Source organism: Leptodactylus fuscus, chromosome 5, assembly GCF_031893055.1.
Source record: "Leptodactylus fuscus isolate aLepFus1 chromosome 5, aLepFus1.hap2, whole genome shotgun sequence".
Taxonomy (NCBI): Eukaryota; Metazoa; Chordata; class Amphibia; order Anura; family Leptodactylidae; genus Leptodactylus; species Leptodactylus fuscus.
This window is the reverse complement of record NC_134269.1, coordinates 119,576,169-119,590,782: the sequence shown is the minus strand read 5'-3', so window position 1 is coordinate 119,590,782 and position 14,614 is coordinate 119,576,169. Positions and strand designations below refer to the sequence as shown.

Sequence of the window (14,614 nt, the reverse complement as noted above, 5' to 3'; positions counted from 1 at the left end):
AAAACATTTTCACCACGAAGACCACTAAACGCTAACAGGCGCTCACAGCCGAACACTCTCTGCCGGGTTTCCGTCTCCTGTCAGCAGAAGACTAAAACCTGAAAGCGGAGACCGGGGGCGCAGATGTGAACCCGCCCTAACCTTTATAGTGATTTATGTTCTATCCATGCTTGCGTGGGCTTGCTCTATTATTCTGGTTTCCTCCCACATTCTAAAGACATACCAATTTGGAAATTACATTGTGATCCCCACTTGGGACAGGGAATGGTGACAATATGACAGTGATAACAATATCTGTAAAGTGCTCAAGATTATTTTGACAGTTCCGAATACAAAAAATACAGGAATGGGTGTTCGGTGAGATGCATAACATAATACCAGTTGTGCCGCTCTCCAGCGAGGGTTTTTAACATCAGTCCGCCGAGTGCACCTATATTAAAAAAAAATAATAATAATCCAGGGATGTGAACCTATAGTAGAATTGTATCAGATTTTACATCATTACAATCTGTGTTCTACATATTATATATTGTGTATGGTTATAGATTAGTCTTTATCTTTCATTGCCTTAGATTAGAGACCAACCAGTTCTTGGACAGCTGATTCCAGACAGCTATCTGCAGCTTGAGAACAGAATTCTGATTGAAAGAAAAACTGCACCTGTTGAATTTCCTGTTATCAACCACAAGAGGCTCCAAAGTATCGTACAAGAAAACCAGCTGGATTTAGATGAGCCTGAACTACAACATGCAGTTCATTTCCTAAATGAATCTGGTAATTTAGTGATCTCATATATATTGTATGTTTGTCTGTACACATTGCCTGCTACAGAAGCAAGCTAAAGTGAGTCTACCACACCCCAAGTGTATTCAACTGCTACAACCTTATTACTGAGCACATTACAGGGACCTGGAGGTTTTCCCCAGTGCATCAACTTCCTCAATTGCTTTTTTGCATTTCATTTTCTTATTTTTTTAGTATATTTTTACACAATGCATTTTTTGTTTTTTGAAAAATGCCACTGCAGTTCATGATGTAATTTTTTGAGTCAAAGCCAGAAGTGGACGCTGCAGGAAGGAGAAAATTGGACCTGTGCTATCTTTATTTTGAATTTGGGGTTTCTGTCCATGAGCCCATTTTTTTGGGGTGGAAACCCGGTGGACTCCATTATAGTCTATGGGGTCTGCAGGTTTCAATGGGTAACAGTTTTTTTTTTTTAAGCAAATTAGGTTTCCATTCAGGGGGTCCCCGAACGGAAACCGAACGCTGGTGTTAACCTAGTATTGGAAAAAATAATGACAGCACCAACATGAGGTGTTTTATTCACCCATAAGGTGTACGGCACCATCTCCTGATAGAACCTCAATAAAAAAAAAACTAAATGCAAAATCCGCTAGTGTCTTAAAGAAGATGGAAACTTCTTTAATGGAGGAAACCACCCATGTTGATCCTCACAGGAGTCTTATAGTTGTTTATACAGCACTTATTTTAAAATGGTCAGGATAAAATACTGAGGGTCAAAGCAAAAAAATCTAATCTTTTTAGTCTGTTAATTTTAACAATGAGAAAATAATATTGTGTCCACATTTTCTGAACACTTGTTCTTCATTTATATTTTGACAGGAGTGTTACTACACTTTGAGGACCCTGCTCTACAGCTTCGAGATCTTTATTTTGTGGACCCTGAGTGGCTCTGTAAAATAATGGCACAGGTTTTTATTATTCTATTTTGAATCTATTTTACGCAAACTTCTTTATTTTAACATGCAGATTTCACTGCTTATCTCTTAAAATTTGTTTGTAACTCCAGAGTCTTTATACAAATTTAATGTTCATATTAAGATATTTACAAAAGATGTTATTTTGCTGAAAACCAAAATGTGGGGTTTACTTTTAAAATGTTAAAATTTTGTATTTTACAGATTTTGACCGTAAAAGTTGAAGGATGTCAGAGATATCCCAAGGGTATTATCCACTGTGTGGATGTGGAAAAATTTCTTTTCAAGAAAAAAAAGTTCCCTAAAAATTATATTTCACAGTATTTTAAGCTGCTGGAGAAGTTTCAGATAGCTTTACCCCTGGGTGAAGAGCAACTTCTTATTCCTAGCAGGTATCAATGGTGACACTCTTCATTGGAACTGCTTGTGCATGCTTTTGAAATAAGATGTGTATTGGTTGGCTGAATATGTGTTCATTTGTGGACAAAAACATACAAATACAATATATTTTTAGTACATCACAACAGATTCAGCAGGACAGTCTCCATTCTAGGAACTGTCCTGGGTGGCGGAATGTATGGCTTGACATCTGGAAGATGCATATAAGTTGAATACAATGGTAAAGTAGGTAGCCGTCTGCTTCACTATTCACTTCCTGTCTCTGCTTCCGGTGTGTTGGTGAGCAGCAGGTATAATGTAGTGACGTCGCTACATCTCACCTGATTCTCTCTGAAGCAGAGGACTACAAGGGGATGGGGAAAGTGAATATTTCTGTTGGGGTACCAGGAAGATGGCGGTATAGTATGGGGGCATATTCAGGGTGATTTTATCATGTGGGGGCATATTTAGCGGTACATTATACAGTGGCAGCCATATTACGGGGGACATTATATTAAGGACAACTTTATAATTTCCCCTTTGATGTGACCCCCACATTATAACGTGAGGGGTAGTACATCGTAGGAACTACAGTGAGATAATATACTGTGTGGTTGGCACAATGAGACATAAAACTATGTTCGGACCAGTAAAGGAGAATTGTACTGTGTAGAACATGAATAGGAATGGGCAAAGTGGAAGTAGTCAGAGTTACAGTATCTAAATTCACTGCAGATTCTGGCCCTGTTTCAGTCCTTTGAAAGTTTGAAGATATATTGCATTGGTATAGAAAGTTATTGATATAATAAAACCTGTCTGTTGGTCTTGATTTTAATGTTATGAAACTATTTCATACTTTGCAGTTTATCTGACCACCGACCCGTGATTGAATTACCCCACTGTGAAAATTCAGAGGTCATCATAAGACTGTATGAAATGTCATATTTTCCAATGGGATTTTGGTCCAGGCTCATCAACAGGCTTTTGGAAGTGTCTTCCTACATGCTGTCTGGACGAGGTGTGCAATACTCCTATTTATTTGTTGTCTACTAAAATGTGTCTGCTAAAACTTGATTCAAATGATGCATACCAGGGTGAGCCTCAGCTTTATACAGTATTACGGTGATTACGGTGTTGTCTGTGCATGTGTTTTAGTGCAGTATGCAGTCTGGCCAATAGTGTATGTTGTTTCAAAGAAGATATATCATTTGATAATGACCTTAAGGGGATATTCCCTCCTAGAGCATAACCATATTTAGATTTGTTGGTAATTAAATGTTAAAATCCTTGCAAAAATAAATGATTAAATTTTATCCAACCATCTAAATGATGATCTAACCATCTTAGTTTGCTGTCTTGATTGGTTGCTATGACCATTATTGCAGGAACGTTCTATGGTCTGCATTTGTCAGAAACCAGGCCATGATTTCCTTATTGTGAACAGGTTATCGCATGGACACTACATGTATGAGAAGACAACCCAGCTGCAGTAAGGATATCATGGCTGGGTTTCAGAGTAGAGAAAGTTCCTGCATACATGGTCGTATCCATTGGCAACCAATGGTTATGTTCAAAGGGAAACGCTCTTTAAGTATTATTTAGATCCACATTTCACTGTGAATTGTAAAGGGCTGCTGAATATGTTGCCACTTTGTAAAAAAGATTAATATTATGAATTGGAACCATCACTAGTTTTCAGAAAGAATAGGTGCTGCTTTTAACTTTGCACAGAGGACTTTTCTCTCTGCCGGTTTCAGAAACTCCATGGACATCCTGCGGACCCCATAAAAGTCTATGAGGTCCATGGGTAACTGCTTTTCTAGCGGATAGGCTCTCCATTTTTCACTTCCCTATGTGGACCCAAACGTGTGTGTGTTTGTGTGTCTGTATATATGCATGTTATAAAACTTTTTGATTTCTTTACAAAAACAACAGAAAGAGTCCAGAGGCCAAACAGGATGTACTGGAGGCAAGGCATCTATCTAAATTGGTCTCCTGAAGCATACTGTTTAGTGGAATCGACAAGTCTACACAGCAGTCCGAATAGTTTTTTGAAAATCACAGTTCCATCCTGTAGAAAAGGTAAATTTATGTTTTTTGTTTGTTGTTTAGTAGATGTCACACTTGCCATGTATTGCAGAAAGACTTCATAGTTAAAAGCTGTAACAACTTAAGGTAATGTAGTTTTGTACTTTATTTGGATTTGTTTTTAAATAAAACAGCGGTAATCACTAAATGTAAGCACATTCAGTCAGGCCCTATGAAGATGATATGAAAATGCTAGTGTCCATACATCTCTTGTACTACCTGCAACAAGTTACACTAATTGCTAGTATAGACATAAGTCATATTAAGAACATATCACTCTTAGAGAGTAAATGTTTAAAATGATATACAAGATACATTTTCGCAGTCAAGTATGAAATGTCTTATTTTCAATTGTGTTAGGCTTTATTCTTATATTCATTTAGAGGGTTGACAGAATCATGATAACGCAAAGGGGGTTGAAGAAAAACAAATAAAAAGAACTCCAAATAAAAATGAAAACTGTTGATTTTTAATATATATTTTTAATATAGTTAATAATTCAGTTCTTGTTATCCTTACTAATTTTTACTTTAGGTTGCATTCTGCTGGGACAGGTTGTAGATCATATTGATTCACTAATGGAGGAGTGGTTCCCTGGTTTGCTGGAAACTGATATTTCTGGGGAAGGAGAAACATTGTTAAAAAAGTGGGTTCTGTACAGCTTTGATGATGGCCAGGAACATAAGAAAATTCTACTATCTGATCTACTGGTGAAAGCTGAAGAAGGTAACCATCACTTCAATATTGCTACTATTCTTATTTGTATTAAAGGTTTTTGTTAGTTTTTTTCATCTCAGGATTTACGTTCTGCTCTCCTCTCAACTTCCTGGTTTCTGGCTCAGACAGAATACTTCCAAAAAAACAAACAAAAAAAAAACAGAATGCTTGTTGTAAATTGTGCAGTTGTTTCTGAAATTTACATAAGCACTAATGTGAGGCACTGTCCTAGCCATTATCAGGGCTCAGCAGCTAAAAACAGAGAGAGCAATAAAGGGAAGAGAATATAGGTGACTGGGAACAAGGACTGAGTCATCATCCTGTCCACTAGAAATAGATAAGAGAGATGGTTTATAACCTAGACAATGAACTGTAAAGACTTGAGGAGACTTAGAAGATTTATGAAAACTGGTGTCATAAATCATATTGGTGTCATCAGTCAAAACTGGTGTCATCAGTCATATCTCCTGCAATGTCAGTGTGTTTGTCGCCTCATAAATAAGATACAGCTTATTCTGGGCTGTGCATCTGAACTAAAATCTGCACCAGCTATTGTTTTAATTTATGCCAGTTTTGTGTTGAAAATTATGGACTCAGATGGCCCTGCTCCGGCACGCCCTTGCCATGCCCATTTGGTAAAGTGGCATGGGCGGGGAAAAAACACCAGTTTCAAAAATTTACATCATGGACCAAGATAGATCAGGAAATGATTGGGTAAAACATTTCAGTGTGCCAAAATAATAGCTGTGGGTATAAAACAACTGTTTGTAAAGGAATAGTACAGGTGACTTTAAGAAACCTTATTAAAGAAATCTGTTTCCTTCTCTGCTTATTAAGTTTCTCTCTTCTCACATTGTTTCTTTACATAGAGATTTGCTTTCATATACAACTCACACACAGAATTCTATGGAGAGGTGAGGGTAGAAAGTTTTAGGCTGGGTTTACACGACAGCTGCTGTCCACGCCGGGGTTTCCGTCCTAAACCCCCGGGGAAACTGACAGGGAACGACTTGCTGGTGCTCATCTTTAAAACCCATTTGGGGCCACACTGTGGCTCAGTGGTTAGCACTGCAGCCTTGCAGCGCTGGAGTCCTGGTGTTCAAATCCCGCCAAGGGCATAAAACCATCTGCAAGGAGTTTGTATGTTCTCCCCGTGTTTACATGGATTTCCATCCCATATTCCAAAAAGACATACTGATAGGGAAAAAATGTACATTGTGAGCTCTATGTGGGTCTCACAATCTACATTTTAAAAAACAAAACAAAACACCCATTCATTTGAATGGGTTTTTAAAAGTAACCGCCGGTGTCCGTATGTGGTGTCTGTGCAAAAAAGAAACGGATTCCAGGCAGGGAGGCCGCATATGTACTATTCATTTATTAAATGCTTTATAACTGAAAATATTGTTTTAGCGACATGTTTAGAGGTGGAGGTGACAATACCTCTTTAGTCATTTTTTCCTGTGTAGTAACTATACTACAATACAATATCTTCTGCATTCTCATAATTTCTTTTTCATATTGTAAGACATTCTGGTTTACACAGCAGGAGCTGTTTAAAGTGTGTTTTATTTTGTAGCACAAAATGTAGTTTTAATTCTTACTAGAGATGAGCGAACAGTGTTCTATCGAACTCATGTTCGATCGGATATTAGGCTGTTCGGCATGTTCGAATCGAATCGAACACCGCGTGGTAAAGTGCGCCATTACTCGATTCCCCTCCCACCTTCCCTGGCGCCTTTTTTGCTCCAATAACAGCGCAGGGTAGGTGGGACAGGAACTACGACACCGGTGACGTTGAGAAAAGTAGGCAAAACCCATTGGCTGCCGAAAACATGTGACCTCCAATTTAAAAGAACAGCGCCGCCCAGGTTCGCGTCATTCTGAGCTTGCAATTCACCGAGGACGGAGGTTTCCGTCCAGCTAGCTAGGGCTTAGATTCTGGGTAGGCAGGGACAGGCTAGGATAGGAAGGAGAAGACAACCACAACAGCTCTTGTAAGAGCTAAATTCCAGGGAGAAGCTTGTCAGTGTAACGTGGCACTGACGGGCTCAATCGCCGCAACCCAGCTTTCCCAGGATCCTGAATGGAATACACTGTCAGTGTATTCCCGTATACCCGATATATACCCCCGATACCCGTTCCAACGGTGTGCCCCCCCACCTTCACCCCAGAAATACCCTGCAAGTCCCCTAGCAATAGAATTGGGGCTATATACACCCACTATTTTTGCTACTGCCATATAGTGCCATTGTCTCACTGGGAATTCAAAGAATATATTGGGCTTACATATAACTTCAATTCCAGGGAGAAGCTTGTCAGTGTAACGTGGCACTGACGGGCTCAATCGCCGCAACCCAGCTTTCCCAGGATCCTGAATGGAACACACTGACAGTGTATTCCCGTATACCCCATATATACACCCCAAATCACCGTTCCAACGGTGTGCCCCCCCACCTTCACCTCAGAAATACCCTGCAAGTCCCCTAGCAATAGAATTGGGGCTATATACACCCACAATTTTTGCTACTGGTATATAGTGCCATTGTCTGACTGGGAATTCAAAGAATATATTGGGGTTACGTGCACCCACAATTTTTACTACTGGTATACAGTGCCAGTTTCTGACTGGGAATTCAAAGAATATATTGGGGTTACAAATACCCTCATTTCTTGCTACTGCCATATAGTGCCAGTTTCTGACTGGTAATTCAAAGAATATATTGGGGTTACGTGCACCCACAATTTTTACTACTGGTATACAGTGCCAGTTTCTGACTGGGAATTCAAAGAATATATTGGGGTTACAAATACCCTCATTTCTTGCTACTGCCATATAGTGCCAGTTTCTGACTGGTAATTCAAAGAATATATTGGGGTTACGTGCACCCACAATTTTTACTACTGGTATACAGTGCCAGTTTCTGACTGGGAATTCAAAGAATATATTGGGGTTACAAATACCCTCATTTCTTGCTACTGCCATATAGTGCCAGTTTCTGACTGGTAATTCAAAGAATATATTGGGGTTACGTGCACCCACAATTTTTACTACTGGTATACAGTGCCATTGTCTGACTGGGAATTCAAAGAATATATTGGGGTTATAAATACCCTCATTTCTTGCTACTGCCATATAGTGCCAGTTTCTGACTGGGAATTCAAAGAATATATTGGGGTTACGTGCACCCACAATTTTTACTACTGGTATACAGTGCCATTGTCTGACTGGGAATTCAAAGAATATATTGGGGTTATAAATACCCTCATTTCTTGCTACTGGTATATAGTGCCATTGTCTGACTGGGAATTCAAAGAATATATTGGGGTTACGTGCACCCACAATTTTTACTACTGGTATACAGTGCCAGTTTCTGACTGGTAATTCAAAGAATATATTGGGGTTACAAATACCCTCATTTCTTGCTACTGCCATATAGTGCCAGTTTCTGACTGGTAATTCAAAGAATATATTGGGGTTACGTGCACCCACAATTTTTACTACTGGTATACAGTGCCATTGTCTGACTGGGAATTCAAAGAATATATTGGGGTTATAAATACCCTCATTTCTTGCTACTGCCATATAGTGCCAGTTTCTGACTGGGAATTCAAAGAATATATTGGGGTTACGTGCACCCACAATTTTTACTACTGGTATACAGTGCCATTGTCTGACTGGGAATTCAAAGAATATATTGGGGTTACAAATACCCTCATTTCTTGCTACTGCCATATAGTGCCAGTTTCTGACTGGTAATTCAAAGAATATATTGGGGTTACGTGCACCCACAATTTTTACTACTGGTATACAGTGCCATTGTCTGACTGGGAATTCAAAGAATATATTGGGGTTATAAATACCCTCATTTCTTGCTACTGCCATATAGTGCCAGTTTCTGACTGGGAATTCAAAGAATATATTGGGGTTACGTGCACCCACAATTTTTACTACTGTTATACAGTGCCATTGTCTGACTGGTAATTCAAAGAATATATTGGGGTTACAAATACCCTCATTTCTTGCTACTGCCATATAGTGCCAGTTTCTGACTGGTAATTCAAAGAATATATTGGGGTTACGTGCACCCACAATTTTTACTACTGGTATACAGTGCCAGTTTCTGACTGGTAATTCAAAGAATATATTGGGGTTACGTGCACCCACAATTTTTACTACTGGTATACAGTGCCATTGTCTGACTGGGAATTCAAAGAATATATTGGGGTTATAAATACCCTCATTTCTTGCTACTGGTATATAGTGCCATTGTCTGACTGGGAATTCAAAGAATATATTGGGGTTACGTGCACCCACAATTTTTACTACTGGTATACAGTGCCATTGTCTGACTGGGAATTCAAAGAATATATTGGGGTTACGTGCACCCACAATTTTTACTACTGGTATATAGTGCCATTGTCTGACTGGGAATTCAAAGAATATATTGGGGTTACGTGCACCCACAATTTTTACTACTGGTATACAGTGCCAGTTTCTGACTGGGAATTCAAAGAATATATTGGGGTTACAAATACCCTCATTTCTTGCTACTGCCATATAGTGCCAGTTTCTGACTGGTAATTCAAAGAATATATTGGGGTTACGTGCACCCACAATTTTTACTACTGGTATACAGTGCCATTGTCTGACTGGGAATTCAAAGAATATATTGGGGTTATAAATACCCTCATTTCTTGCTACTGCCATATAGTGCCAGTTTCTGACTGGTAATTCAAAGAATATATTGGGGTTACGTGCACCCACAATTTTTACTACTGGTATACAGTGCCATTGTCTGACTGGGAATTCAAAGAATATATTGGGGTTATAAATACCCTCATTTCTTGCTACTGGTATATAGTGCCATTGTCTGACTGGGAATTCAAAGAATATATTGGGGTTACGTGCACCCACAATTTTTACTACTGGTATACAGTGCCATTGTCTGACTGGGAATTCAAAGAATATATTGGGGTTACGTGCACCCACAATTTTTACTACTGGTATATAGTGCCATTGTCTGACTGGGAATTCAAAGAATATATTGGGGTTACGTGCACCCACAATTTTTGCTACTGGTATATAGTGCCAATTTCTAACTGGGAATTCAAAATGCGCAAGGCTCCCGGAAAGGGACGTGGACGAGGCCGTGGGCGAGGTCGGGGGAATGGTTCTGGGGAGCAAGGTAGCAGTGAAGCCACAGGGCGTCCCGTGCCTACTCCTGTGGGGCAGCAAGCATTGCGCCACTCCACAGTGCCAGGGTTGCTTGCCACATTAACTAAACTGCAGGGTACAAACCTTAGTAGGCCCGAGAACCAGGAACAGGTCTTGCAATGGCTGTCAGAGAACGCTTACAGCACATTGTCCTGCAGCCAGTCAGACTCTGCCTCCTCTCCTCCTATTACCCAACAGTCTTGTCCTCCTTCCTCCCAAAATTCCCAAGCTTCACAGAACAATAACCCCAACTGTCCCTGCTCCCCAGAGCTGTTCTCCGCTCCTTTCATTGTCCCTCAACCTGCCTCTCCACGTCACGATTCCACGAACCTAACAGAGGAGCATCTGTGTCCAGATGCTCAAACACTAGAGTCTCCTCCATCTCCGTTCGATTTGGTGGTGGATGACCAGCAACCCACCCTCATCGACGATGATGTGACGCAGTTGCCGTCAGGGCATCCAGTTGACCGGCGCATTGTGCGGGAGGAGGAGATGAGACAGGAGTTGGAAGAGGAAGTGGTGGATGATGAGGACACTGACCCGACCTGGACAGGGGGGATGTCAAGCGGGGAAAGTAGTGTGGATGTTGAGGCAAGTGCAGCACCAAAAAGGGTAGCTAGAGGCAGAGGCAGAGGTCAGCAGCTTAGGCGAAGCCAGGCCACACCCGGAATCTCCCAAGATGTTCCAGTTCGTACCCAGCCCCGAAAAACTCCCACCTCGAGGGCACGTTTCTCGAAGGTGTGGAGTTTTTTCAAGGAATGCGCCGAGGACAGATATAGTGTTGTCTGCACAATTTGCCTCTCGAAATTGATTAGGGGCTCTGAGAAGAGCAACCTGTCCACCACTTCAATGCGCCTTCATTTGGAATCCAAGCACTGGAATCAGTGGCAGGCAGCAACGGCAGGACAAAGGCCGCCTGCCGTTCACGCCACTGCCACTGCCTCTGCCACTGCCACTGCTGACTGTGCTGGCGATGCACTCCAGAGGACGAGCCAGGACACCACTTCATCTGCCTCCGCCACTTTGTTGACTTCTCCCTCATCCTCCCCTGTTCCTGTCTTATCTCCTTCTCCTGCACCATCAAAGGCACCATCAGGCGCTTCTTTACAACAACCCACCATCTCTCAGACATTGGAGCGGCGGCAGAAATACACTGCTAACCACCCACACGCGCAAGCCTTGAACGCCAACATCGCTAAACTGCTGGCCCAGGAGATGTTGACGTTCCGGCTTGTTGAAACTCCCGCCTTCCTGGACCTGATGGCAACTGCGGCACCTCGCTATGCCGTCCCTAGCCGTCACTACTTCTCCCGGTGTGCCGTCCCCGCCTTGCACCAGCACGTGTCACTCAACATCAGGCGGGCCCTTAGTTCCGCGCTTTGCACAAAGGTCCACTTGACCACTGACGCGTGGACAAGTGCATGCGGACAGGGACGCTACATTTCACTGACGGCACACTGGGTGAATGTAGTTGAGGCTGGGACTGCTTCCCAAACTGGCCCGGTGTACCTCGTCTCCCCGCCTAACATTCCTGGCAGGGACACGAGAAGAACACCCCCCTCCTCCTCCTCCTCTACCGCCTCCTCCTCCGCCACCGCCTCCTCCTCCGCCACCGCCTCCTCCTCCGCTGTTAGATTGACCCCAGCTACGAGTTGGAAACGTTGCAGCACTGGCGTTGGTAGACGTCAGCAGGCTGTGCTGAAGCTGATCAGCTTGGGGGACAGACAGCACACTGCCTCCGAGGTGAGGGATGCCCTCCTCGATGAGACGGCAATATGGTTTGAGCCGCTGCACCTGGGCCCAGGCATGGTCGTTTGTGATAACGGCCGGAACCTAGTAGCAGCTCTGGAGCTTGCCGGACTCCAACATGTTCCATGCCTGGCCCACGTCTTCAACCTAGTGGTGCAACGTTTCCTAAAGAGCTACCCCAATGTTCCAGAGCTACTGGTGAAAGTGCGGCGCATGTGCGCCCACTTTCGCAAGTCGACAGTAGCCGCTGCTAGCTTAAAATCTCTCCAGCAACGCCTGCATGTGCCACAACACCGGCTTTTGTGCGACATCCCCACACGCTGGAACTCAACGTTTCAGATGTTGAATAGAGTAGTTGAGCAGCAGAGACCTTTGATGGAATACCAGCTACAAAACCCTAGGGTGCCACAAAGTCAGCTGCCTCAGTTTCTCATCCATGAATGGCCATGGATGAGAGACCTTTGTGACATCCTACGGGTGTTTGAGGAGTCCACAAGGAGGGTGAGCTCTGAGGATGCGATGGTGAGCCTTACAATCCCGCTCTTGTGTGTTCTGAGAGAATCCCTGATTGACATCAGGGATAACTCAGATCACACAGAGGAGTTAGGGATAGCATCTGATCCGTCACAGCTGGAGAGTAGGTCCACACATCTGTCCGCTTCACTGTGTTTAATGGAGGAGGAGGAGGAGGAGGAGGAAGAAGAGTTGTCCGATGATGTGATGGTGATACAGGAGGCTTCCGGGCAACTTCGAATCGTCCCATTGTTGCAGCGCGGATGGGTAGACATGGAGGATGAGGAGGAAATGGAGATTGAACTTTCCAGTGGGGCCAGAGGAGTCATGCCAACTAACACTGTGGCAGACATGGCTGAGTTCATGTTGGGGTGCTTTACAACCGACAAGCGTATTGTCAAAATCATGGAGGACAACCAGTACTGGATCTTTGCTATCCTTGACCCCCGGTATAAAAACAACATCTCGTCTTTTATTCCGGTAGAGGGGAGGGCCAATCGCATCAATGCTTGCCACAGGCAATTGGTGCAGAATATGATGGAGATGTTTCCAGCATGTGACGTTGGCGGCAGGGAGGGCAGTTCCTCCAGTAGGCAACCAAGTTCTCACCGGTCCACACAAACGAGGGGCACACTGTCTAAGGTCTGGGACACCTTGATGGCACCCCCTCGCCAAAGTGCCGCCACGGAGGGTCCTAGTGTCACCAGGCTTGAGAAGTATAGGCGCATGTTGCGGGAATACCTTTCCGACCACAGCCCTGTCCTCTCCGACCCCTCTGCGCCCTACACGTATTGGGTGTCGAAGTTGGACCTGTGGCTTGAACTTGCCCTATATGCCTTGGAGGTGCTGTCCTGTCCTGCCGCCAGCGTCCTATCTGAGAGGGTGTTCAGTGCAGCCGGTGGCATCATCACTGACAAGCGCACCCGTCTGTCAGCTGAGAGTGCCGACCGGCTCACTTTGATAAAAATGAACCACCACTGGATAGAGCCTTCATTTTTGGGCCCACCTGTGTAAAGCACCCCAACATGAAACTCCATGTCTGTACTCAACCTCTCCAATTCCTCCGCATCCTCATACTCATCCACCATAAGCGTTGCACAATTCTGCTAATACTAGGCTCCCTCCACCCTGATTTCCCCCAACTCTGCTGGTTAGAGGCTCCCTCCACCCTGCTTTCCCACAACTCTGCTGGTTAGAGGCTCCCTCCACCCTGATTTCCACCAACTCTGCTGGTTAGAGGCTCCCTCCACCATGAATTGGTCCAAACTGGGCTGTTTAGCGGCTCCCTCCACCATGAATTGGTCCAAACTGGGGTTTTTAGAGGCTCCCTCCACCATGAATTGGTCCAAACTGGGCTGTTTAGAGGCTCCCTCCACCATGAATTGGTCCAAACTGGGGTTTTTAGAGGCTCCCTCCACCATGAATTGGTCCAAACTGGGCTGGTTAGAGGCTCCCTCCACCATGAATTTGCCCAAACTGGCCTGTTTAGAGGCTCCCTCCACCATGAATTTGCCCAAACTGGGGTTTTTAGAGGCTCTCTCCACCATGAATTGGTCCAAACTGGGCTGTTTAGAGGCTCCCTCCATCATGAATTGGTCCAAACTGGGGTTTTTAGAGGCTCCCTCCACCATGAATTGGTCCAAACTGGGGTTTTTAGAGGCTCCCTCCACCATGAATTTGCCCAAACTGGGCTGTTTAGAGGCTCCCTCCACCATGAATTTGCCCAAACTGGGCTGTTTAGAGGCTCCCTCCACCATGAATTGGTCCAAACTGGGGTTTTTAGAGGCTCCCTCCACCATGAATTGGTCCAAACTGGGGTTTTTAGAGGCTCCCTCCACCATGAATTGGTCCAAACTGGGGTTTTTAGAGGCTCCCTCCACCATGAATTGGTCCAAACTGGGGTTTTTAGAGGCTCCCTCCACCATGAATTGGTCCAAACTGGGGGTTTTTAGAGGCTCCCTCCACCATGAATTTGCCCAAACTGGGCTGTTTAGAGGCTCCCTCCATCATGAATTGGTCCAAACTGGGGTTTTTAGAGGCTCCCTCCACCATGAATTGGTCCAAACTGGGGTTTTTAGAGGCTCCCTCCACCATGAATTGGTCCAAACTGGGGTTTTTAGAGGCTCCCTCCACCATGAATTTGCCCAAACTGAGCTGTTTAGAGGCTCCCTCCACCATGAATTGGTCCAAACTGGGGTTTTTAGAGGCTCCCTCCACCATGAATTGGTCCAAA

At 43.8% G+C, this 14,614-nt stretch overlaps 1 protein-coding gene across 1 annotated transcript in view; it reads left to right on the top strand.

The window, feature by feature from the left end:
- LRRK2 (leucine rich repeat kinase 2) overlaps window positions 1-14,614 on the top strand; it is a 170,821-nt gene that overhangs the window by 102,798 nt on the left and 53,409 nt on the right. The window contains exons 33-38 of the mRNA XM_075274148.1: window positions 573-774; window positions 1,624-1,712; window positions 1,923-2,110; window positions 2,960-3,114; window positions 4,032-4,178; window positions 4,719-4,910. Of these exons, the coding sequence (XP_075130249.1) occupies window positions 573-774; window positions 1,624-1,712; window positions 1,923-2,110; window positions 2,960-3,114; window positions 4,032-4,178; window positions 4,719-4,910 (973 nt within the window). The remainder of the gene's footprint in view (window positions 1-572; window positions 775-1,623; window positions 1,713-1,922; window positions 2,111-2,959; window positions 3,115-4,031; window positions 4,179-4,718; window positions 4,911-14,614) is intronic.